General features: G+C 40.2%; 1 protein-coding gene across 12 annotated transcripts in view; it reads right to left on the bottom strand.

Moving 5' to 3' along the window:
* The window catches only part of LOC129205687 (ankyrin repeat domain-containing protein 26-like), a 277,628-nt gene that overhangs the window by 214,191 nt on the left and 38,080 nt on the right, over positions 1 to 25,357 (bottom strand). For 7 of the 12 annotated variants that reach the window (XM_054823678.1, XM_054823731.1, XM_054823705.1 and 4 more), the window contains exons 26-40: positions 24,500 to 24,611; positions 23,076 to 23,104; positions 22,906 to 22,972; positions 19,274 to 19,359; positions 15,542 to 15,804; positions 14,549 to 14,698; positions 13,565 to 13,598; positions 13,196 to 13,334; positions 11,097 to 11,310; positions 8,740 to 8,920; positions 8,104 to 8,247; positions 6,423 to 7,376; positions 4,666 to 4,800; positions 3,507 to 3,619; positions 1,810 to 1,945 (exon numbers count right to left, since the gene is read on the bottom strand). In XM_054823678.1, coding sequence (XP_054679653.1) covers positions 1,810 to 1,945; positions 3,507 to 3,619; positions 4,666 to 4,800; positions 6,423 to 7,376; positions 8,104 to 8,247; positions 8,740 to 8,920; positions 11,097 to 11,310; positions 13,196 to 13,334; positions 13,565 to 13,598; positions 14,549 to 14,698; positions 15,542 to 15,804; positions 19,274 to 19,359; positions 22,906 to 22,972; positions 23,076 to 23,104; positions 24,500 to 24,611 — 2,757 coding nt within the window. Of the gene's footprint in view, positions 1 to 5; positions 425 to 1,809; positions 1,946 to 3,506; positions 3,620 to 3,789; positions 4,294 to 4,665; positions 4,801 to 4,969; positions 5,699 to 6,422; positions 7,377 to 8,103; positions 8,248 to 8,739; positions 8,921 to 11,096; positions 11,311 to 13,195; positions 13,335 to 13,564; positions 13,599 to 14,548; positions 14,699 to 15,541; positions 15,805 to 19,273; positions 19,360 to 22,905; positions 22,973 to 23,075; positions 23,105 to 24,499; positions 24,612 to 25,357 lie in introns of those variants that run through there. The other 5 variants (XM_054823738.1, XM_054823748.1, XM_054823766.1 and 2 more) reach the window with 5 other exon arrangements.

Raw genomic sequence — 25,357 nt, 5'->3', positions numbered from 1 at the left:
AAGAAAAAAAAAAAAGGAACTCACAAGAATCTACAATTAGTTAATTCTGAAAATCCATAAAGGGGTTGGCCATCAAGACTGTATTTGTCATCTGCTGACTCAGTATTAAAACCAAAGTGAAACCAGGCTCTTCTTTTAAAACAAGAACAGCTTTCACATAATTTCTGATAGGATTCCTCAGGTTCCCATCTCTTCTCAGTTCTTCTGCAGTAGGTCACAGACTAAGAGGTAGCAAACTAGCAGCATTTCACCCATAGGGCTAGGCTGAAAAGCACTAGGGCTATTCTTCCATGACGTGCCCATGGGAAAAAAAAAAAAAAAAATCAAACACACCCATACCTAGCTACCTTCTGGGTTCATCAGAAACAAGATGTTTAGAGGAATTTTTACATGCTGTCACCACAGTCAAAGCTTCATTACAGAACTGGCAAGACAAGAAAGAGAGCGCCTGTTTTTTCTCCATTACACCGAAAGATTTGTAAGTAGTGGTTCAGAACACAGCTTTTACAGCAGTGGTGGAGGAAGACATATTCTTTAGGTCAAAGCTGCGGTTTATTTTCAAAAATCTGCAAGAAATAAGACTTTCAAGAGGTCCCAAAGGTCAACTACAGCTCCATTCTCTGCTTCCCCCTCCAGAAACATACCTTTTCTATACCTATTGAACATAAACCACGATGTCCTGTCTTTTGTTTAAAAAAGTGGAAGAAACTAGCATAGTAAATACTTGAAAGAGTCTCAAAGAGAAAGTAGAAACTTTAAGACTTACTTAAAACCACCTAAGTGTAATACACTTTCCCATCACTCAAAATAACATTTCCAACAGAAACACAAAAATGAAACTAACTTTTGGACTGAGAATGAGCCACTACAAAGGCAGCTGACTCACTCTACAATACTTTTAAACACAAACATAGCTCTGAAACAGGGCTGCTTTAGCAACACATCTGAGTAACAAGCAGAGAAGTACATAAAAGGTTACATGCTACTGACCAGCCAGAACAACCACAACAGCACTTCTGGGAACTCTGCTTCTGGGTCCCCATAACAAGGGAAAGATGGGCTGAGACAGCAGCTACTGGTGAGCAGTAAGTTTGAGAAGTTTTTCTGCATCACCTCACCGCATCGTGCCCTGGGAAGCAATGGCACTGTTTAAAAAACCAACACCTGAGCTGCCTCCTGCTCAACTGGTGCCTAAGACGGGGCTCAAGGGCTGATCTTGAGCAAAGCCAACTTCATACAGTGGTTCCGAGTTATGATGGTGTTACTTGCCTCTCTTCCAGAGAAGGAATTAATCTGTCAGACCTAGAAGATGCTGCCACAGCCTCAAGCTGCAGCCAGGCCTGTGCTGGAACACATGGCTCTCAGCCCTGACCCTCACCTGCGGACATGATGTCCTGGTAGGACTGCAGACCTGCCTGTCCCTATGGATGGGCCTGGCGATCTGCACTCTTGGCTGGCCCCGCTGACTGTCACTGGACCTGTTCTGCTCTTCTGGGTGAGGGCCTGTGGGACTGCTCCCTGGCCTGTGAGCTCTTCTCTACAGGACAGCTTGCCCTTGATGTGCCCTTGCACATACTGCTTTCAACGTAATATTTTCATCTCTACCCATAACAATTACGTCAGTATTATAGTCATCTACTACTATAACAGTAGAAGGACCATCAAGAAAAGTCAATCAACTCAAAACACAGCCAAGAAAAAAAAAAAAAGACAGTAACATGAAAAGAAGTATGGGGAAAGAATAACACAGGTTTCAAAAGAAAAAAAAACCACCACCACCAAAAAAACTCCAAACAAACCAGAGCTCACCTTTGCTCTTAATCTACCAACTTCATTGACCATTTCAGAATACCTGTTCTTCATTTCTCCCTGAAAATGAAGCTGGGACTCTCTCTCCTTGTACATCCTTAGTTTATTCATAGCTCTGTTCAGAAGCCTCTTCAACCTGCACAGCAAATTAGTCAAGAAAAAAAAAAGTCAAGAACAAGTGGCCTTTTTCAAATACTCTCACGTAAACAGCGCAGATGTGGCTTGCTTGATTTTAACATGCTTGACACATCAGGAATGACTGAGAAAAACCAGCACGCTGGTGCCACAGATCACCCAGAAAGTCCAAATTTCACTTGAAAAGTCAAATACAGGACTTCCTTCCCTCCCAGGAAAACTGCAGGGCAACCTGCATTTGCATTTCTTTTAGCAGCTGTTGAAAACTATAGGCTCATGCACAGAAGTGCCTTGCAAACAACTAACACAGGGCTTGAATTTGCTCACAGTTATCATAGAATCACAGAACGGTAGGGGTTGGAAGGGACCTCTGGGGATCATCCAGTCCAACCCCCCTGCTAGAGCAGGATCACCTACAGCAGGTTGCATAGGACCATGTCCAGGCGGGTTTTGAATATCTCCAGAGAAGGAGACTCCACAACCTCTCTGGGCAGCCTGTGCCAGTGCTCTGTCACCCTCAGAGTAAACAAGTTTTTCCTCGTGTTCAGATGGAACTTCCTGTGTTCCAGTTTGTGCCTGTTGCCCCTTGTCCTGTCGCTGAGCACCACTGGCAAGAGTCTGGCCCCGTCCTCTTGACATCCACCCTTTAGATATTTATAAGCATTGATGAGATCCCCTCTCAGTCTTCTCTTCTCCAGGCTAAACAGACCCAGCTCTCTCAGCCTTTCCACATCAGAGGGATGCTCCAGTCCCCTCATCATTCTCGCAGCCCTCCGCTGGACTCTCTCCAGTAGCTCCCCGTAGTTCTTGAACTGGGGAGCCCAGAACTGGACACATTATTCCAGATGTGGCCTCACCAGGGCAGAGTGGAGCGGGAGGATAACCTTCCTCGACCTGCTGGCCACGCTCTTCTTAATGCACCCCAGGATACCACTGGCTGCCTTGGCCACGAGGCCACATTGCTGGCTCACGCTTAACTTGTTGTCCACCAGGACTCCCAGGTCCTTCTCTGCAGAGCTGCTTCCCAGCAGGTCAACCCCTAGCCTGTACTAGTGCTTGGGGTTATTCCTCCCTAGGTGCAGGACCCTACACTTGCCCTTGTTGAATTTCATTTGGTTCCTCTCTGCCCAACTCTCCAGCCTGTCCAGGTCTCGCTGAATGGCAGCACAGCCTTCTGGTGCATTGGCCACTCTGCCCAGTTTTGTATCGTCAGCAAACTTGCTGAGGGTACACTCTGTCCCCTCGTCCTCCTCATTGATGAATATGTTGAATAAGACCGGACCCAGTACTGACCCCTGGGGCACACCGCTAGCCACAGGCCTCCAACTAGGCTCTGTGCCACTTATCACAACCCTCTGAGCTCTGCCATTCAGCCAGTTCTCCATCCACCTCACTGTCCACTCATCTAACCCACACTTCCTAAGCTTACCTATGAGGATGTTACGGAAGACAGTGTCAAAAATCTTACTGAGGTCGAGGTAGACACCTGGTTTTACATTATAGTTCAATAAAGCCTTACTTCTATTCAGGGATATCTCTTACACCATACTAAAAATCCATACCTCTTACAGTCTTTTTGCAGTTCAATGTTTCTTTTCATTTCTTGGTCTAGATGCAGTTCAACTGGGCGTTTCAACTCTGCCAGCTTCTTCGCTTGCTTTCTTTCACTCTCACACTTTCAAAATAGAAGAGATGTATGACACAGAGAGCACAGGAACAGTATCTACATGCAGTATGTGCATCGAGCATTCTCCAGGGAAGCTGCAGTATGTCTATGTGTTAGTCGAGTTCCACACAATGCCAAGGGACAAAATTCCTGAGAACATTTAATCACTTCAGGTTTCACATCAAACAGGCCAGTATCTAACAACAGAAACAGATGCCCCCATTGAAGCAGAGGCCATCCTCTTCTAATACTTGAAGACAAAAAGGTGAAAAAGATCATGGGGAACACTTTCAGCAGTTCCTCTGCTCATAGCAGGGATTACATAGGTATGCACATCCTGGGAGAGCACAGGTCAATCTAAAGCTTTCATGGTATCTTCAACGACCAGCAGGCAAGGGCTTGCAAAAGAAATTCGATCTTTTGGAATTCTTTAATGTTCTATTGTCCTCTGCCATCTTGTTTTTGGGGGTATTTACTTCTTCACACATTGTTCTTGCTCTTGGCGTTTTCTCAGCCAAACTAGAGGAGAGCTGGCAGACTTTGTACTTCCATTTTTCCTCTACAGAAAAGGCAAAGACTGCCCCTTGGAAACCGGCAGCCATTTCTTGTTTCCCAAGATCTAGTTCAGTTGGCCATAATTCCTTCAATAAGTTTTTCTGCAAGTTTTTTCAGCTCCTGCTACCCTGAAAACACGCAGCAGCTTCTCCGTACAATGCACTGGAAACACGAAGTATTTTAACCCTGCCCAGAAACCACACGTTCAGAAGACTACCAGAAGGAATCCAAGGAAAGAACTGAGGAACTGCAGACTTACTCCACGTGCTCAACTGATAGCAAACAACACTGGGAACTCTTCCCAACAGAACCACTCCAGAATTTAGACAAAAATACCTAGCTAACTTTTATTTGCTTCCTGGATGATCCCCAAATCACAAGATATTCAGAGCCTGAACAGCAGGGATACAGAAAAAGCCAAGTGTGTAAGAACTCAACAAAAAAGCGAGGACAGTTCTTCTGGCTATTGGATAAGTGTCTGGAGAATTTTCTGGGCTCACCTGTTCCAAGAGTTCAGCCTTTTCCCTGTCAAGCTGAGCAACACGCTCTTCAAGGTGGTATCTTGACTTCAATTGTTCTTCCCACATGCTGTGTGCGTCCTTTGATGTCCAAGCCAGAACATTCTGCTTTTGCATCTATGAAAGCAACAGTGGCAAAAGAAAAATCTAAGGTGACCAGAAAGACAACGCTACACTAGAAAGCGGTAATTGCAATAGAAACAGGCCTAAGCTCTCCTCCTCCCATCCAAGATCTACGGTTAAGGTTAATGCAGAGCGTAAAACACACCTCAGGAAACATAACCAAGAACAGCAGTTGAAGCCGGTGGAAAGAATGAACACTCTAGAAGTGACGAGATGATGTTACAACTGTGGAGGATAAGACGACACACAGAGGCATGCACAAAATCACCCTACAGTTTTCTTCTACAGGTCCTCTAAAGTTCATAATGATACCTACTTTATAATATAATAACTCCTCTAGTGCCCACCACAGAAAATATCCTACCCTCACGACTTCTGTAGCAACTGTACAATCATCTGAGCGGAGGAAATAGTTTTCAGATAGGCAATGCTATTAAGGCTTCTGCCCAAAAGGGACAAAGATTTGTCTAACAGCTGCACTTGAGTGCAACAGAACTTGCTAATTCAGTTCAAGTATAAAGAATGCAAGTTGGCTAGATGTTTTTAGAGGCATTCTGCAAGAAGAAAAAAAAGAAAAAAAGATGTCTACTGATCTCCAGAAAGCCATGAAAACCTTAGCACAAAGCCGAGATAAAAAAATCCTCAGGGTATACAACCTTCTCAACTGTCTTTAAAAGAGTAGGTGAAATGCTAGGTCTTAGGACAGAAGTAAGTAACACGTTCTCAAGGGCAAGCTGTGACAAAGCTGCAAAGGTACCACTGATCTCCCAAGTCCAGTCTCCTCTCTCAGCTTTAAACTGCGGTAACGCATAGCAACTTCAAGTGAAGCTTCTGACATAGATTGCTTTTTAAGAGCATCAGCAAGCTCCTGCTGCAGCTGTCTGACCATGCCCTAATGAAAGAGTTAAGTGAGCATGAAGAAAATTGGAAGAACATGAAATATGCCTTTAATGCATTTGATTATACAACTAGAGCTGTCTTCCAATTGAACTCAAAGGTATGAAATTTTGCCTGCCACCAGCAGGCATCTGCACAGATTAGGACCTTTCCATCTGTCTCAGCTGAGCACCTCCAAACTATCAGCAGCTGTTCACGAGGATTTCCGCTTCCTACTACATAAAAGAGGCTCAAGTATTATTCTTCTCAGAACAATATACAAGCACACACTGCAATCATGTACGTTTTTCTAACAAAGCCCAAACAAATCTGTGGCGACGTAAGAGATATATTTTGACTGCAGATATTACTCTGATGACCAAAGGCAGGACTTTGTATTAGATTGTTCTTTGTTCTATTCCCCCGTTATACAAATATAATTGAATGAATACATATATCTGAAAGCTGTTTTGAGATAAACTTTAAGTATACATTGAATCACATCCTCTTGCAGTGTTCTTACCGAGTTCATTTTAGAATAACAATTGCCTTCATACTGACAGATTAGGTTTACAATAATCTGGACAGTTCAGATGTTTCACTATATATCTAGTATCTTCAAAAGGAACCGGTTATTTTGGTAGTAAGAATACGAAGTAATTCACAGATTAAAACAATTGACAGCACTGCTGGAGTTCTGGAACTGACAAAATGTAAATTGTTCTAAGTGTATACTTTACCTCTCTTTCTACTTTGTCAGTCTCATATTTAAAGACTTGGTCTCTTAAATCAGTACACTTGACATTTAATTCCTTGTTTCTCTCTTCTACCAGGTAAACTTGCTTTTCAGTATCAGCTCTGAGTTTGTTGAAAATATCATTAAATCGGTCCTGCACAGCATTCACTACTTTTTCTTTGATGATCCCCTTGTTCTGCATATCTTCCAGTTGCTGACGGAGTAGAAGGTTTTCGCTCTGGAGCTGGGACAAACGCTCCTGCATGGATTCCTGCTTTATTATAAATTTGCTTACTTGATCTTTCTCAAGTTGTCGAGCACGATCACATTCCTTTGCCTGGCATTGGGCTTGACTTAATTCTTTTTGTGTCATTTCTAAAAGCAATGTTTTTTCTCTGAGCATTTGTTTCAACTGGTGAAGCTCATTTTCTAGACTATTAGCTTTGCTTTCAGCTTTACTCAGCTGCTGAGATAAGCTCTTGTTGGTTTCTCGCACATCAGAGAGGTCATGATGAAGCTCGTCTTGCAAGCGAAGCCATTCATCACGTTCTCTCTGAAACGTTCGTTCGACATCACTTTTCGTTGACTGATGATGTTCAAGTTCTTGAACAGCAGTGGTCAGGCGGGAACGAAATGATTCAATTTCTGTCTCTAGTCTGTCTTTGCTTTCTTTTGTCTGCTCAAGTTTGGAAGTCAGCACTGCAGATTCTGTCTTTAATAAGTTCAGCTGTCCATTGTACTGAAAAACTGTTTGCGTTAAGGCTTCCTCGTTCAGTTTAAGTTCCTTTTTGAGATCTTCATTCTTTTCTTTCAAGGTCTCATTTTCCTCTAAATATTTTCCTTTCTCCTCTTGGTGCCTAAGTCGTACTTGATCAAGTTCTAGTCTTAGCATAGCAATCTCATCTTGTAGTAACTGATTTTTGTACAGGAGATCCTTTTCTCTCTTGGTCTCAGATTCCTGAATGACAGGGAACATGAATAAATAGCCAGTTGGGAAATGACTCTACCAAAACACTTCAGCAAACAAATGTGTTTTAACATTTCTAATACTGAAGCATGACTTCAAAGATGAGAGTGAAACTTCAGGTAATATATAAGCTACTCTGTGAACCCATGCACGTGAACAATGTATGCACACGCTGGAAGTGTAACATACCCTTAAACCCTGAATGAACATCCCAAATACACAGTGCATCTTTTTTTTTTTTTTTCTTAAACCAGCAACCAAATAGTAAGATTATTTAAAATGGGCATGCCTTCAGAATATTCCCTTTAAGGTTAATTTAGCTCTGATATAAATCTGGTAAGAACAACTTTCAAACAAATAATTTTCTTCCTGGTCAACCTTTACATAAGGTAGCTAGGTGTTTAATTGCTAGAAACCTTAAAAAGTGATGATAAAATGTCTATGAAATGAAAAATAATAGATAGCTTAAGAAATGGGGTAAAGAGTGTTTTCTATTAGTTTCCTACTTGCACATGCAATTCAGGTACATACAGGACTGATGCTGCTTTCCAGAACTTTTAAAGACATGAGGGAAAAAGAAAAGGTATTTACACAGTTAAGTTACATTAGTAAACTGTAAATAATTCATCAAGAAGCAGAAAAAAATTATATAGATTTATTATGACTTTAGAACAAACATAGCGAAATTTAATTCATTAGAAAAACCAGAACTGCTTACTTCTACATTTTTTCCTATAGTTCTTGCCTCTCCTTCTAGTTCCTTCTGTCTCCAAAGGTGGTTGTTCAAAATTCCTTCTTGCAGGGCTCTGGCACTCTTTTCCTGAGAGAGCTGCCTCTGTGTTTCATCACGCTCTTCTTCGACCTACAGCAATACAATTAAACTACTTGCATCTTGAGAAAAATCAGAGCTAGCAATATCTTCCCATCCTCCCTTGTTTTCTTCCAAATACTTTTACTTCCCCACAGTTATGATAATCCATCTATAAATAATAAATTTTAATTTCCTTCTGAAAAAATAAGAAGAGATACAGAATGTTTCACAGTAATTTATAAAATATAACTCAATATCAGGCTTTGCCTGAAATACAAACGAAACCCCACTTTTGAAAAAGGAGAAAAGGAATCAGGAACCTGCAAAGGGGAAACACCCCCCGCCCCCCCCCCCCCCAAAAAAAAAAAAAAAAAAAAAAAGAGCAGTCCACTTGTGAACCAACTGTTTGCAACTGTTCTCAAAATTGAAGAGGCATTGGATAAATACTGCTAAAAGCACCTCATTCTTTAGGCATATTGGAACACAATATCAATTAAAAGAAGCAAAAAAAAAGACAAGCGTTTAACTCATTATTTAATATACCTGTTTCAAGACCTTTCTCAATGTTAACAATTCCATTTCTAAATTCCTTGAGTGTAACTCAAGTTGCTGTTTCTCCTCCATCTCTTTACAACATTGATCTTCTCTTCTGAGTTTTTCTCTTGTTTTCTCGTTTAGTGTTTCTACTCTGAGTCTCTTTTCCTCTTCTTGTTTCAAAGTAAATCTGGGATTTAACAGAACATTTGAGAAACTAGAGTACTGTTATAAAAAGTAGATATTCTACATTCTGAACTTGTGGAGACAACTTAAACCATAACAATGTTAAGTCTTTTCAGATTTCATATTTTTACTGTAATTTTTTAAAGAATTCTAACTTCATTCCATTATCCATGCTATCAGTTGTACAAAATACAGAAATAAGCTGTTGAGTGATTTATCATTTATTTGTAAGTAAGTTTACATAAGTAAATATACAGTAGTATGCACATTTCTATAATTCTTAAATCATCTTCATATTATAGACACGTATAGAATCATAGAATGGTTTAGGTTGGAAAAGACCTTTAAGATCATCAAGTTGAACTGTTAACCTAGCACTGCCAAGTTTGTTGTCTTATCAGATCAAAGCATCATAAAACTTTTACTATTATTAATATACACTGTTCTTAATATGCTGAGCATTGCCTACATATTATGGATTCAGTGCTTGCAAGTAATACTGATGAAGCAGCACACCACTTATCTGTGACAGACCCAACAATTGTTTAGCAAGCCTTCTGTGAGCCTAAAACAACTGATGACCATAGGAAGAGGAGGCAGTTTCTACTTACTCGAGAACGAGGTCAGTGTTCAAAAATAGACTTAGAGATGCATAGGATTTAAGCTCAACAAGACTAAAAATAGCTTTAAACTTAAATGGATCTACATCTGGGAGAAACAATAGCAATTTAATTTTGAAGCTAATTTATAATGAAAGTCTTAGGGAATGTCACCTTCTTTACTATCTGAAACAACCAGCAATAAGCACCAACATGGTAAAAAATGGTCCATAGTGTCTTCACGGTACCCAAACAAGAAAGCAGTTTTATGTTTGATAATTATTTCTGATATTTTTTCTGATATCCTTGCATCAGTCAACAACAAAAAAAAAAAAAAGCAAGTATTAATAAGGAAAGAACTGCCAATTGAAAATCTGCTTTAGGAATTCTGCAAAACAGCTATCAGCAACCACTAATAAATTATTCGTAAGATTGACAGTAACATTTATATTTGAATGGTTTATATTGCACGGAAAAAGCTTTACATATAGTCTTTAGTGTAATTTCACAAAAAGCATAGCTTTTGTAAGTGCAAAGTTAACATGGCTTTAAGAATTTATTTAGAATGAAAATATTAATTCTTTGCAATTAATAGATATTTGAGAATCTTGAAAAGTGCCTGGAGTCAAATCCAGGCTAAGTTGGGACTGGCTTTGTGTTCCACATAATCGGAGGTGCAACTCTTTGAAGCTTAGTTCCCTCAGCCTGTCCTCACAGGGCTGGTACTCCTGCTCCCTGAGCAGATTGGTAGCTCTCTGCTGAACTCACACATATCGATTAAGGTATCTCTTGTACTGGTAGGCTAAAAATTGGACCCAGTGCTCTAGACACAGGTCAGCAAGTGCTGAGTAGGGGCAGACAATCACTCCCCTCAATCTCCTGGCTCTGCTGCTCTTAATACAGCCCAGAATGCTGCTGGCCTCCTCAGCTGCCAGCTCACGCTGGCTCAAGTTGAGCTTGCTCTCTGCCAAGACCACCAGGACCTTCTCAACAAGCTCCCCAGCCAGGCCATCCCATGGTACATCACCACAAGGGGATCTTCCTTCCCAAGTTCATTGCTGAACTTCATATGGTGCCTGCTGGCCACTCTTCTCTGAAGTGATGTGAACAGTGATTAAAAACCTCACACCATCCAGGTCTAGCTCAGGAGTATGGGGAAAGGGGCAATCCCAAATTTGCCCTTTCAAATAAAAAGACAAGCAAGTAAACAAATGCTTTAAGCTCTATTTTGGAGTTACCCAAATTCCTAATATTATACAGCAACAGAAGCTGCAAAGACAAAACAAAAAAACTCTCTCTCTCTTATAAATCTCATTTTTTCCATACATACTCTCTTCTTTTCTTTTCTTGCTATTAAAAAAAAAAGTTAAAACAACATCCAGAAGTTTTTAGATGGAGCTAACACCCAGGCATTTTTTCCCCCCCTGACATTATGTCCTATATAGTACAATTTGCCCATGGGTTTCAAAAAACCCAAACCCAAAAGACTAGAAACTTCTCATCCTATCACCTGTACCATCAGCATCCTCTGGTCATAAACACTACCAGGATAACACATTATCAGAATGCAAGGTTACATACTTAAGGGTTTGGATATCACTCTTCCATTCTACTTCTTGGTGAGCCAATATGGATTTCCAATCTTTAGTCTCTTCTGCCATTAATTGTGACTCCTCCTTTTCACTTTCCAATTTCCTTAATGCTCTCCAGACAGCTGTATACCGATTTTTTTCACGTTCTATTATCTGTTCATATTCAAGAAGTATGTTTTGAATTTTCAACAAAACAGCAGAACCTGTTTTGAGATAGAAAAGACACAAAGCTGCACATATGCACAAATACTTTCCAATGTAGAAATTATTTAATGCTTTGCTGTATTGGGTGTAGATGGCAAGGTTTTGGTGGTGGGAAGACTGCAGGTAGTGGGGAGGTCTCTGAGAAGAGGCCAGGGGTTGCCTCATGCTGGACACAGCCAGTTCCAATGGACCCACTGCAGGGCACAGCTGAGCCACTCAGCCACAGTGGCGGCACCTCAGGGGAGATGTATTTAGGAAAGGGCAAAAATGCCATGCAGGCAGAGGAGGAGGGGAAAAGAATGTGACAAACAGCCCTGTGGACACCCAGGTCAGTGAAGGAGGGAGAGGAGGTGCTTCAGGTGCCAGAGCAGAGACTCCCCTACAGCCCCTGGAGACACCATGGTGGAGCAGGTATTTCCCTGCAGCCCTTGGAGAGGGACATGCTGGAGCAGATATCCACAATGCAGCACTGCAGAGGACTCCATGCCAGAGCAGGTGGTTATTTCCTGAAGGACCTGTGGCCTATGGAGAGGCCAGGCTGGAGCAGATTTTCCCCTGAAGGACTGCAGCCCATGGAAGGACTTGCAGTGGAGCGAGGAAGTCTGAGGAAAAAGGAGCAGCAGAGGGAAACTGCTACATCCTGACTGCAGACCCCAGTCTCCCTGCACTGCTTGGGGAGGGGTAGGGGAGTCAGAATCATGGAATCATTTAGGTGGGAAAAGACCTTTAAGAACATCAAGTTCAACCATTAACCTAGCACTGCCAAGCCCACCGCTAAACCATGTCCCCAGGGGCCATGTCTACACATCTTTTAAATACCTCCTGGGATGGTGATTCAACCACTTCCCTGGGCAGCCTGTTCCAATGATTGATAACCCTTTTGGTGAAGAAATTTTCCCTACTATCCAATCTAAACCTCCCCTGGTGCAACTTGAGGCTATTTCCTCTCATCCTATCACTTGCTACTTGGGAGAGGAGACCAACACCCTCCTGGCTACAACCTCCTTTCAGGTAGTTGCAGAGAGCAATAAGGTCTCCCCTGACACCCCTTTCCTCCAAGTTAAACAACCCCAGTTCCTGCAGCCGCTCCTCATAAGACTTGTGCTCTAAGCCCTGCACCAGTCAGGAGTGAAGGAGAGAAGTTGAACCTGAAGGGGGCTGTGGGGAGGTGCTCTTTCTTTTTTTTTTTTTTGCCTTTGTTTCTCATTATCCAAACTTATTTTAATTGTAACTAAGTTAAGTTTCCCCAAGTGGAGTATTTTGCCTGGGACAGTAACAGCTAAGCGATAGCCCTGCCTTTCTATTGACTCTCAGGCTTTTTCATCCTATTTTGTCCTGTTGAGGAGGAGCAGTGAGAGAGCAGCTGGGTGGGAGTTTGGCCTTTAGCCAAGGTTAACCCTTGCCTAATGATATTTTAGCATAGTTTAACAGATGTAGTAAGCGATGCTTGTGTTTATATAATGCTATGTGTATATATGCAAGCATCTTATGACAGCTGATTTTTATACATACATATTTGTAAGCAAAGCTGTTATTTCGCTGTACTATTTGTCATTAGCTATTGAGGGGCTATAAAGGGGAAAAAGAAGATCTTGCTAACTTTTGATGACTGCATTAGATGGAGCTGAACTGTACTTTGCAAGAACCTGCTTCTCCAGCTCTGACTAGACAGAGAACCAACAATAAAGTAAGGCATGCTTGCTGACAATACAGGCAGACATCGAAGGTTAGGTGAGATAATTTCACATCTTTTGAGAGGGATCTCTAATCATAAAGAAATATTAGATCAAAATGTAAAACTGAAATACCTAGTAGTACATACAAAGAAATCATGTTTTAAGAGGAACTTGTAACAGCTAAAGATAAAATGACTTGAAAACATACCCCTAGGATCCACACTAAGCTGTTCTAACAGCAACATAGCCTCTCTGTAGATTGAAGTTGGCAATTCAACATCCTCTGAAGTTGTGTCAGATGAGTGAGTTAAATCAAGGTCATCAGTTACATCCATCTGTATGCTGACCTACAAACAATACAGTATTTTCTTTATACAGCTATATAGTTTTTACAGATTATTAAGATACACGAATGGTTCATTCTCTCGTTCACAGCCCATAGATTTGGCTCAAATATGATAAAGCTGCATACTAACAGCAGTTTGTGCATCTGGTTGATCACTACATAAACGCTATTCCCATCTAAGTGATTAAAAGCTGATACAAACTCTTTATCAAGAAACTTATTTTACAGTACCTTGTTCTTTTCAGTCCCTGTTTTTGCTGCAAGTCTGGAAAACAGAAATATATTTCAGTACCAGAATGCTTATATTGCATTACGAACAATATCTAAAGTTGCTCTGGAAACTTAATTGCAGAAGTGAATTAAATTAAAATTTAATATAAGAATGTTGTTAGATGTAGTTGAAGACTGACAAAAAAGTGTGTGTTATTATGTCTACTGGAAGGCTATTTTTTCCACAAGATACTAAAAAAAAAAAAATAGTTGAAATAGCTGTTCTCTGCACTTCACTCAAAATGATAGGAATCTTACAGTTACATATATGTAGATACACAGTTATGTGCATTCTCTGTTTAATACTAGAGGTTTAGCTCTTTTCAGTATTGAGAATCCTTCTCTTATAGGTCAAAGAACCATAATTTTGGATTCTCTAGTGTACTGGGTCTGGCTGGGACAGAGTTAATTTTCTTCATAGCAGCCCACACAGTGCTGTGTGTTCGATTTCTGACCAAAACAGCGTTGCTAACACCAGTGTTTCAGCTATTGCTGAACAGTGCTTGTACAGTGTCAACACTCTCTGTTTCTCACTTTGCCTTTCACACAACTAAGTGTGGGGTGGGCAAGAAATTGGGAGGGGACACAGCTGGAAAAACAAAAAAGACAGAAGAAAGCTGCCTGCAGTGAAAAAGTAGTTGTGCTCTTTTATAAGCCTCTCCTCTGCCTTTGTAAAAATATAACATATATATTTATGCACGCACACACGCTCAGGCAACTATTCAGAATTTATGCACATCTGACCTTACAATTAATTAGCTAGTATGGTAGCAGCACTCTAAGCAAAAACTAAGTGTTTTTGACCACAAAGAGCATCAAGTTGTATTGTCACATGAGAGAACAAGAATCATGGTACACATCAGGTTTACAAAACTTACTTTCAGCTTTCAGGTCAATTTTTATCCTTAAGTAAGTTTTATTTCTAACGTTCTGTATATTCAGTACCTTCCATCATCTTGAGACGTTTCACTGAAAGTGCTGTCATCCAGTACTTGAAAATGATTGCCACTGGAAGAGCTCATCTGCTGATTAGCCTTCTGCTTTGAAGTCTGTCTTTTATTTTTCCTTGCAACTTTGGCATTCAGGGCAAATTTACTACATTAAACAGAAGAAAAAAAGTCACCAATTGGGTAGCTTTACAGAAAAATATTTCTGCGAAACAGACATATTTAAGATGATGTCCATAAACAACTGAGATGAAAAATATCTGTAATAAAACATAGATTTGACTCCAAAGATCGTGGAAGATACTCAAGTATTTAACAAACCTTCCCCTAGGAATGAGGGCAGAAAACGGGGAATCTGAGCTCGATTCAGGTAAGCTGGAACATACCAGATATCCCCATTAGAGGAAGTATCTAGAGCAGAGATTTCTTTGAAGGACAGACAGAAAAAACCTCCTGCTTCAGGTTACAAAAATATCTGCACCTTCTTCAAACATTTGAGACTGGTTTGGTAATATAACCTTTTTGCTTTTCCTGACAAAGAGCATCTGAACTTAATGAAACGAAAAACGTTAACTACACAGAGATCACTAAAATCACCTACAAAATGGAGAAAGCAAAGTAAAATCTAAGTTCCTACTTTTATTTTCTGGATGGCCGTTTCCTACAAAAATAACTGTTTTCTCCAGTCTTCAACTGGTTTTGAAGATGCATTTTGCTTCACTATTGGCAAGGAAATCTACAGGAATTGGGTTTCTCTCTTTTTTTTCTTTCCTCTTTTTTTTTTTTTTAAAGCAGGCAATAAATTTGCACCTCCACTATGAGCTTAGTTTTTTCTATTTTTTTTTTTTTCTTAAATGTTTCAGAAGCAGTGGACTACTCAGTATGGATTTCAGCATGGAGGAAACTACTTCAACTACTACAATATTAGAAAACCTAAGAGATACTTAAGGAGTACTACAAATAAGAATTAGAGATTATTTCCTTAGTTTACCCTTTCATTGGCATTTTAATCAATTTTGATCTCTCCTCAGGTGAACAATTCTTTTTGTCTTTTTCTTCTAAATTCTTTTTGTCTTTTTCTTCTATAGTGTTTTCATTCTCCATTTTCAAACAGTCATTCTTCCTTAGAGTAAGCTTTTGTTTCATTTGCTGATTAGTAACGTTGCCTGGTGGTGTATTGAATTTATCAAGATCTTCCTGTTTTGCCACCTCCTCTGTTTTGAAACATCTTTCTTTGCTTTTTTCCAGCTCAACCTATAAAAACAAAGTTAAGCTTCATATATTTCTCAGTATTCTAGAAGAGAGAAATGCCATATCCAAAATTGTGTAATTCAGGGTTTACCTCTGAAATAATATTTTTTAATTCATATAGAGAAACATCTTCACAAAACTACACTCCAAAGCATATTAAGTCATTGAAAGCACTTTGAATTCACTCATGATGAAAGATATAACAAAAACATAGCCCTTGGAAAGAAAACAGTAGTATATCTTAAAACATGAACAACAAAAAAGTGAAAGTGTTACTGATGGACAAAGAGTTAGGAGGACTGCACAATGTTATTTGTAAAAAAACACAGAAAAAATTAAGTGGAAGTGTGCTGAGCTACTGCTTCCTTAATGGGGGGAAAAATTGAAAACAACAACAATCCCAAACCCACAAGCAGAAATGGTTTCACAGCAAACAAGAATTTTAGTGAAGGACAATGAAGACACCCCATGCAGAAATCACAGCAAATGAAGAGATTAGTCAAGACCCTGTTCAGAAGCTATTTTCATTTCTTTGATTCAGAATCAGAACCGATCAATTATGTGCATTTCTTTTCATGGCAATGAAGTGATAACTACTTACGCTGGAACCTATTACGCTGCCACCTATTATTAGACTGGAACAATAATGCATTCTGTGTATTCCAAAAATGGGGAAAAGGACAATTCTGCACTGCTCTCTTTATTCATAAGTAATGTATTTCCATTATAACAAAAAAACCAATTTGCACAAAACATCTTCCCTTAATGATGAATAGCTAAAGTGAACAGGACCATTGATATGGAGAAAGACTAAAGAATAAGGAGTAGCAGGTGAACTTCTACCTCTTTTTGCAGCTGCACCTTCTCTTTCTCCAAAGACAGGAACACTATTTGCAGCATTCCTACCTTACTCTTAAATCTTTCCAAATCTTGTTTCAGTTCTTCATCGATATTCCTTTTCAGCATGCCACATGATTGCTGAGCATTTTCAAAAAGACTTTCAATTGCTGTTTCTCCTATTTTATTATTGCCGATAAGGCAGTCCCTGCGAACATCATCATTAAATCCAGAGTCTTTCCCAGGTTTCCTCTGTGTTACAAAAAGTGCATTTTCATCACTTGTAGAAACAGGTCTTACTTTAAGAAGAATATTAGAAACGTCATCTGAAATACTTGCTTTTAAGCCTTGTCTCGGGAAGTATTCAGGCCTTCCCTCTACACTTCTACTACTTCCATTTGCATTCTCTTCTGTTGCCATAGTAGGCATTTTCTTTTCCTCTCCTTTTGCTAGAGGCACCTTTGTATTACCTGTACTGTTTGTGCTATCTTCTTCATCAGTACTCCAGATATCTTCCACATTTGCATTTAAGTTATTTTGACCAGGAATGACACCAAGACTTGGAATTACAATTTCCATTTGGGGGACTTTTCCACCTAGCATAACTTTAATATCTCCAAATTCACCTTTACTTTCTAACTTATCACTTGATTCTCTTGCACAAGATAAAACAACACGAGAACTCTTCAATTCTTCACTGAAGCCATCTTCTGACACTTCTTCCACAAGGGAAGTAGTTTTCCCAGTTTCATTAATTTCACCAAACAGCTGCTTCAGCTCTGCTGTAATGTTTTTAAAATTTGTTTTCAATTCCCTTTTCTCATTTTCAACCCAAATTCTTTCGTATCTTTCTTCCCAAAGTTTTGGAATTATCTGCTTGTCAGCACTGTGCGATTCCTCATTTTCTGCTAGGGCTTCGTGATGTGAAATTTCTGCTTTGTCAGTCTGATTTTCATATGCTGTTTTTTCTATCAAGTTGGTAGTTGCTAAAATATATTGATCCTTAAGCAAACAGGTACAGACAGAAAGATTACCAAGACAAAGGAAGTTATAGTTAATCTAGGTAATTTCTGTTGCAAACTCATCCTTATAACAGAAAGAAGACATTCTGAAAGCAATTTTTCTAATAAAAATCAAGGGATACGAAATTAAAGGCTCACTAAATCATCATTTTCTTAGAAGTAGAAGGCCTTACTTCAGAGACAACAGCTTTTCTTGGACTAGATTTGTCTGGACATTCGGGTTGCTTTCACCTTTTAGCCTGCCTGCTTTCTGTAACTGGTGGCATTTGTCACAGAGCAATTCATTCTTCCACATTTTATTGCTTTAATACCATTTTTCATTACAACTGCCTACATTTTCTCACCCTCCTTTCTCCATCATTCTCTACTGTCTGGCATTTTACAGTCCCCTGCCAGCTAAGGTAATACAGTGTGAATGAACATGACAAGCTTTTTACGGTCCACCACATGGAGAACTGGCTAAGCTAGGTCTATCTCTTCACTCAGAATTCAAAAATACAAAATTCCATTCCAAGCTCCAAAGAAAAGCATTTATTAGGGAAACCTAATTCCTTCCCCCATCCCAACAACAGGAACGCAAGCTTGTACGAAAACCATACCACGCATCAACCCCAAACCCAGTCTCCTCACATGCCTGACCTCATGCTCTGTTCCCCAACAGTTCTGACTGCTCCTGTCATGTGTCATATTCCTTGCAACACAGTCCCTCCCCACGTGCCTCCTTAGCTCGTGATGCTTTCTAAAGAGAGTCTGCAGCCTTGGTGCCCCAATGGGCTAGGACTATCCAACTCTTCCCTCTCTTTTCTCGTTAGCCAGGCCCTTTTCTCCCTCTGCAAAAATTCCTCCTTTCAGAACAGGGAAGGAGCACCTCAGCCAGCCACCATCTCAGCCTCTCCTGTCTCAAGGTCATTGCCCAACTACTACCGCCTTCCAATAGGCTAAAGTTCTGTGCTCTGCCTGTTAAAATTCAGCATGTCCCTCTTTCATGGTGCCGGGGTGTCGGGCGGAAATAATTTGCTCCACTGTCCCTTGAGGTGCTACAAAAGGCTCCAGACCCCTCTATCCAGCTCTGTCCTATATGCCCAACACAAACAGGATGCCTGCCTCACTCCCCTCTAGAATGCCCTCTGAAAACAAAACCCTTTTCAAACACTTACTAACATGGCCAAACAAGTGCATATTTCACAGAGGCAGGGAAAGCATCAAAAAGTTCACTAAATTACAAGGTTTTTTGTTTGATCTTTCTCTTACAAAGACCAGGCATGCTTAATCAAACAGATCAGAATGTTATAGACAAATCTCCCTCTTCACTTGAACGTGCATTTTGCATAGGGGAAAAAAAAAAATGCATTTCACTGGACTGCTTCTCAGCACCACACAAAAGGAAAAACACTGGTCAAAATTTAAGCAAATCAGTAAGTATCCAACATAATGACAAGAATTTTACCCCACCATAAGACGACTGGATCCGACTTTACTTCAGACTGCAATACAATCTTCATCTACAGGACTCTCCCTTTAACATTATTTGCTGACTGGTAAGTTTTCTTTAGCTTTGTGTATAATACAATTTGCCAATTCGGACTCTAATTTAAAATATTGGTTTTACATACCTGCACTCCATAGTTTTCAATGGCATCCTTGATGTCTTGTTTTGCAGCTGATGATGACACGTGAGAGGTAGATCCTGAGTACTCACCTACAGGGACAAAACCCTATTTTTATAACCAGCATGACTCAATACTCCTTATTTACACCTAGAGTACATCTTGAATCATCGTACCTGTGAGAAAAATCTTAACACACAATAATACATCCCCCTCAAATTTGTGAGCTCCTAGACAGAAAATTATCATAATACAGATTTAAGATGCATCTGTGTGAATTCCTTTCTTAACGTATAAAAGAAATTTGCTGAAAATCACTATAAATTGTCACAAATAAACCATTCCTGTTTCTTAAAGGTGCATGGTATCTCTCTCTCTGTATATATATATATATCTCTGACACACTGTGTGCCATGCGGTAACTAGCTACATTCCTCCAGCAATTTAAATTTCCCTATGTGCTGTGCACAGGAAATCACGAACAACAAAGTCATAGGCTTGAAATTAAGGTCTCAGCTTTACTCCATGCAGGAAACAAATCTGTCTCTAGACATGGATCTGGACTGAATACTTCAGTCAAACTGATGCCTCATCTGTTGCAGAAGACACAGATGGGACACTGAATAAAAACCAGGCTTGTGAAATGTTGAGAAAGAAACCATGATCCAGATGTTCGCTTGTAGTGTTGAAAACTGGATTCCACCCTTTACTCGCTCAGAATTTCTACGTAATACTGGACAGGTCACTAACTCCTCAGAAACAGTCACTCAGTCTGGGCTCCCCATTATGGGGTGCCTATCTTGCATCTCTATGTTACATCTGAGAATTGGACTCCAGATAGTCCCAGATACAATTTAGAAGCAGAATTTGTTTGTGTGGAAGACACACTGAACACTTTGAAGTATCAAGTATTCAAAAAGAAAAAAGTCTCAGGAGCTCAAGTGTGGCATCTATAAAACAGAGATGGAGGCTTTTCACCTTAATTACCCTGCACCTCTTTTCCTGCTCCATAGTTCTACGGTTTCTACACAATAGCGTTTCTATACACAAAGCTTCACTGCTAAAGAGGGACGCAATATTCTTCCTACAAGAAACGTGCGTAAGACAGGGAGAAAATAGGTATCATCATAAAAATACAAAAGGGTCCAGTATTAATGAGTCACAAGACCAACCTCACTTCTGGCATCTTCTTGTGTTTTCAAGATCACAGAGGAGATTTAGCCTTTACTGATGCTCGTAAACATCCCAATACCAAGCTCTTTGCTGGTGCAGATGAAGGCTCCAACCAGCATTAGAAAGAGGAGAGGACAGATGTGCTGGTGGTCAAGGAGCATTTGTAGATAGCACCATAGAAGGTAGAGTGTCATAAATTATCAATACCAAGATGCTTGGAATAAGTAAACACTTAGCTCCTATACAAAATAACCTCCATAATTTGGAGATCAACATCTTCCTTTCCTCCAATAGTTAGGCACAGTTTTTGTACATGGGCTCTTATCCCTCTTACTAGAATTGTAATGCGGCTGGATAATTTGAACCAGCAAGTCTCTCCCTCACTGAGCATACACTTCTGGGAGTGCCACCTGAAAGGGGTGTCCAGAAGCATTGTAGCCTGATGAAATCCAAAGCAAGGATCTGCACAGACATCACACTGATTTGTAACATCCTTTCAGAAAACAAGAAAAGAATTCAAGAAAGCAGAGCTAAGCACAGACAGGCACCCAGCATGTTGGTAATTCGCACATAAGCCTCTTGGGTGATAAAAATATCTCCTAGAATGAGAAGTCTAGACACACCAGTGTGCTTGGAGCTTCTACTACTCCTAGAAGCCTCTCCACATCAAGCGCAGCACGGGGTGGTCAGTCTCCCAGACAGATGGGACTGCTTCTAATCATTTCCATAAAGGTACACTTAGCACATTTCTTCTGTCACTTCATCAGTGTTCATCAAGGTCACAAACTGAAACACGCATGCAGCTCCCTACCACACAACTTGATATGTGTGATCACTCCCACCACGTAACACGGACACCACAATTTTGCTTAAAAAGATAGACTAAGCATTTTGTGGATGCAGGAGACCTGTGATGCCTTTCCTGAAGAATACTGCACAGCACAGACTGAATAAGCTTCTCTGGTTGACTGTATCTGTCTGAAAGCTGGATAAAAGCAGGCCTGCCAGCACCCAGAGTTTTGTACTGGCCTTCTAAACATGCAGTCCACATTCTCTGTTCAGAGTATGTAGGTCTCAGTGTTTTAGATTCTATTTCAAAGTCCAGACACTTTAAAATTAGGTGTCATACTGCTATAATCAAAACCAACCCAAACTCCTATTCAGTCTTTGCCTATCATTGTCAACAGTAAAATTTTCAGTAGCAACTATTTGAGTCTGAAGTCTCAGTCTTTAGATAAGATTTTAGGATCTTTGGATCCCATAAAATTTCTTTTCCATAGGTTCTAATCAATGTTGAAATTTCTGTACAACGGGCACAGAACAAGGAAATAGGCAGGAAAGATGAAAGGCAGCAATATTCTTCCATCTGCAAAATTCCAGTACTCATTGTGTCAGTAACTCTTGTCAGGAATTATTTTCCACCCACTGTAGAAACAATTCAAAACCAAACTCAGAAAACCTAGCTCCTCCCATTAGCAGCTGCAAGTAAAACTTCTTTTCCTGGAGAAGTAATGCATGAGTCTATTTTCAATACTATTGACTCCTGTCAACATTGTGAAAGAGACATGACTCCTCATCATCTAGACTTTTTCACTTTTAGCACAGGGGGAAATTTTTAGTTAAAACATTGGTAGAACCCTACTCTGAAGCCTCTGAAAAGTCTGCCATTAAAAAAAGTATATAAAAAAATTCACAAAGTAAGCTAAATTACCTACCAGTAATAAATGACTAGCAAAAATACTGCATTTGTAATCAATAGATACCGGCAGTAGTGTTGGAGGAATCTGGCTTCATGCCTAACATATAAATACACAGAAATCCATGTGCATTGAAAGATGCAGATCCCCACCTTTTACTCTACCTGCTCTCACGCTAGCATCGAAAGATGACTTTTAGTGTTCTTTCCGATTAGCCTTTACCTCTCCTCTCTCTTCTGAAATGACAGCATGAGCCCAAGAATTACCCCGTCTCGCCTGCAGCTCCTGGAGAGCTTAGCTTGCAGAACCCTAGCCTGGAACCAGGCACAGCATATACGCAGAGAACCAGGAATATCAAGAAGGGGTTTCGGGGCGTTTTTTTGTTTTTTTGAGAAATTGGAAGGAAAGCGAACTTCAGGACTGCCTGAAAGGGCAGGTATGGTGGACGAAGCCTGCGTAATGGAAGGGTATTTACAGTGTTGAATGGCAGATTAGAGGAAGGAGCACACATATGCATAGACTTCTGCTCCCAGAACACCTTGCTAGAACCACTAATTTAATATTAGGAAAAACTTTGCAAGGATAGCGTGTCTGTCCATGAAAGAAAACTACAAAGAGACTGCTACAAATACTTTCAATATCCTCTGCATCTCCTAAACCAAATTCCTCCAACAGATCTGCAAAACAAATAAATCCAATGCTTTACTAAATACTTCTATCCAGAAAGACTACGAAGCTAAACCCAGAACCACATGAAGCGAGTATTACCTGATTTCTGCTGCCTTTTTTCAGGAGAGGTTTCGCTCATTTCCAAAACAGATTCAGGAGCCTTCAGCTAGGAAAGACACAAGCCAATGATAAAAAAACCAAATTCAAAGTAACTACATACTATTTAAGGAGCAGAACCAGTAGTCAGTCTGACATGAACAAATATTTACCTGGGAGTTGCTGGGTTTCTCTGGAAGGCCTGGAGGTGAAAAATGTTTTGAAAAGTGTTATTTTATTTAACTGAAGGTATCTTTGAGTCCATTCAACATCAGTAGTTTGTACACCTAAGTATTAGTTGCAAGCATTATTTCATCAAGAGTACTATACCTAACATTCAGTTTACCTCATCATACACCATTTGTATCAGTATACAAGAAACGGACAATGCATACTTCCCATTGTGCACCCTGGATTTTAAAAAAATAATAGTCACAGAACTAGGATAATTCACGTGAAGCAATAAGGTCATGCTTGTCAACAGAACAACATTAAAATGTTTAGTCCTTTTGCGGAGCCGAGTCCTGCTTTCTAAAAGGATTATTTCAAAAGCCAAAGCTGGTCTGCTGCAAGGAATGATCATAAACCAGTCCAACAGCACTATGACTGTGATTATCCTACAAGCGTTTAGTGGTGAGGAGTATTTTCCTTTCCACTGATGGAACAGAGAAAGCATGGGTGCAGACACAGAAACCTCATATACGCGTCATTCGGTGAGGTAAAGACGAGCTAGTTCTCATCAGATTGTTCTGGTTTAGCTTGCAAGGACAAAAAAAAAAATAAAAGAAACAAACGTTGTTTGCTTGTCATCTGCGTTTATAGCAAATAGAAATACCTTAGAAAGATTACCATAATCACCTTTTATCGCCTTTTCACACGAATTTTAAAAAGTTATCTTAGTAGACTCATACAAAGCAGACTTCCACAACAACTACTCAACTAGCAGATTCACAAGCTCCCAGGAGCTCGTAAAGTTTTGCTTCCAGCTTACTAAACTAAAATTGGATTAGCTTCTTCAGCTATTCTGTTGCACCTATACTATGAGCAGGACCAACAAACCATTTGTTAAAGGAGAAATCCTTCGGAAAAGTTCTACCCCAACCACAAAACTTCCCTGCCATCCTATGCTCCAGAGACAGTGTCACAAAGTACAGGCAGAAACCCTTCGCAACAAAACCTGAACTTTTAGTTACATTTTAGCTCCTAGGCAAAGCACAACAGAATGCTATCCAAAATTAAGCTAGGGAAAAAAACGCTTAGCCAGATCATAGCTTTCTCCTGCTGCATTATCCAAGAATATTTAAGTGTTCCGACAGGTCAGTCCTAAAACAGGTAAACTTGCATCCCTATGCAACGAGAACCTGAAATCAAAAAAATACAAACGCGTCCAAAGGATGCCCATAACGCGAACAAGACAACCTCCTTTACAAACTGGCCAGCAGTGCTGTGATAACTGGTGTTCATTAACAAATACTAAGCACTTCATTGCTATAGCGCACACCCACACCATAACAGCATTCCTAAGACAGACACTGATAAAAGTTCACTTTAGTCTATAAATGCTTACAAACAAACATTTAGTCCACCAGGAAGTTACCATTGTTGTGTTCCCCTGAAGCAACCTGTGAGGACGCTCCACGTCTGTCTGCAGCTGAGAGCAACACACCGGACGATCCTTTTCTCATATTTTCAGAATCCGTCTCTATACTCTAAAACACACGCATGAGAATTGGTACAAATGCATTTTCAATTCATTTCTATGCAAAAAGCTCCTGCTAAGCCAACTTGCATAGCACTGTATCAAGTATATTAGAGATGCAAAAACCTTGAGAAGGTCCTTGGAACGGACACATCGAGACAGAGTATATTGGAAAATCACAGCAGTTGTGTGTGTTTTCAGATCCCAGGCAAAATCCTCAAAACTCATCTCAACTACTCTGTCATCGCTATTCCCAATCACAAAGGTGATTTGGGTTGAACAAACACTAGCGAGACAAAGCTTACAGAAACTAAGACTACCTAAAACCAAATAATTTAGTCTTGTATATTTGAGAAGGGGGTGCGGAAGAGTTGATTTTTCCTCACAAGAAAAGCCAGAGGGGGTAAGCTACAGACCCTGCTTGTTTTCTTCCAGCCTATTACCACGCACAGAAAAAACTTAAAAGGGCAGACACAGCCAGCATGCGTCTATCTCTGTTGAACATGACTTTCAAAAAGGGCCAAAGTACACCTACAAAACATAGAGAGGATCTATTGAGAAGCAGCTAACTGTCTAGGTCGTAGACCCTAAGGGCAGCCACCGACCAAGTCAGCAGAACAGAGCTGTATGGTGAAAAAGCAACAATCCTGCCAGCTCCTCTGGAAAGCTCAGAGCATTTTAAGCAGCAAGAAACTTCACTGCTTCAATACTATACTAGAAACCAAACTCAAAGGCCAGTTGCTATGAGACCCAAGT

Source organism: Grus americana, chromosome 1 (assembly GCF_028858705.1).
Source record: "Grus americana isolate bGruAme1 chromosome 1, bGruAme1.mat, whole genome shotgun sequence".
Lineage (NCBI taxonomy): Eukaryota > Metazoa > Chordata > Aves > Gruiformes > Gruidae > Grus > Grus americana.
Note: the sequence above shows the minus strand (reverse complement) of the source record. Positions and strands in the feature narration are given on the sequence as shown.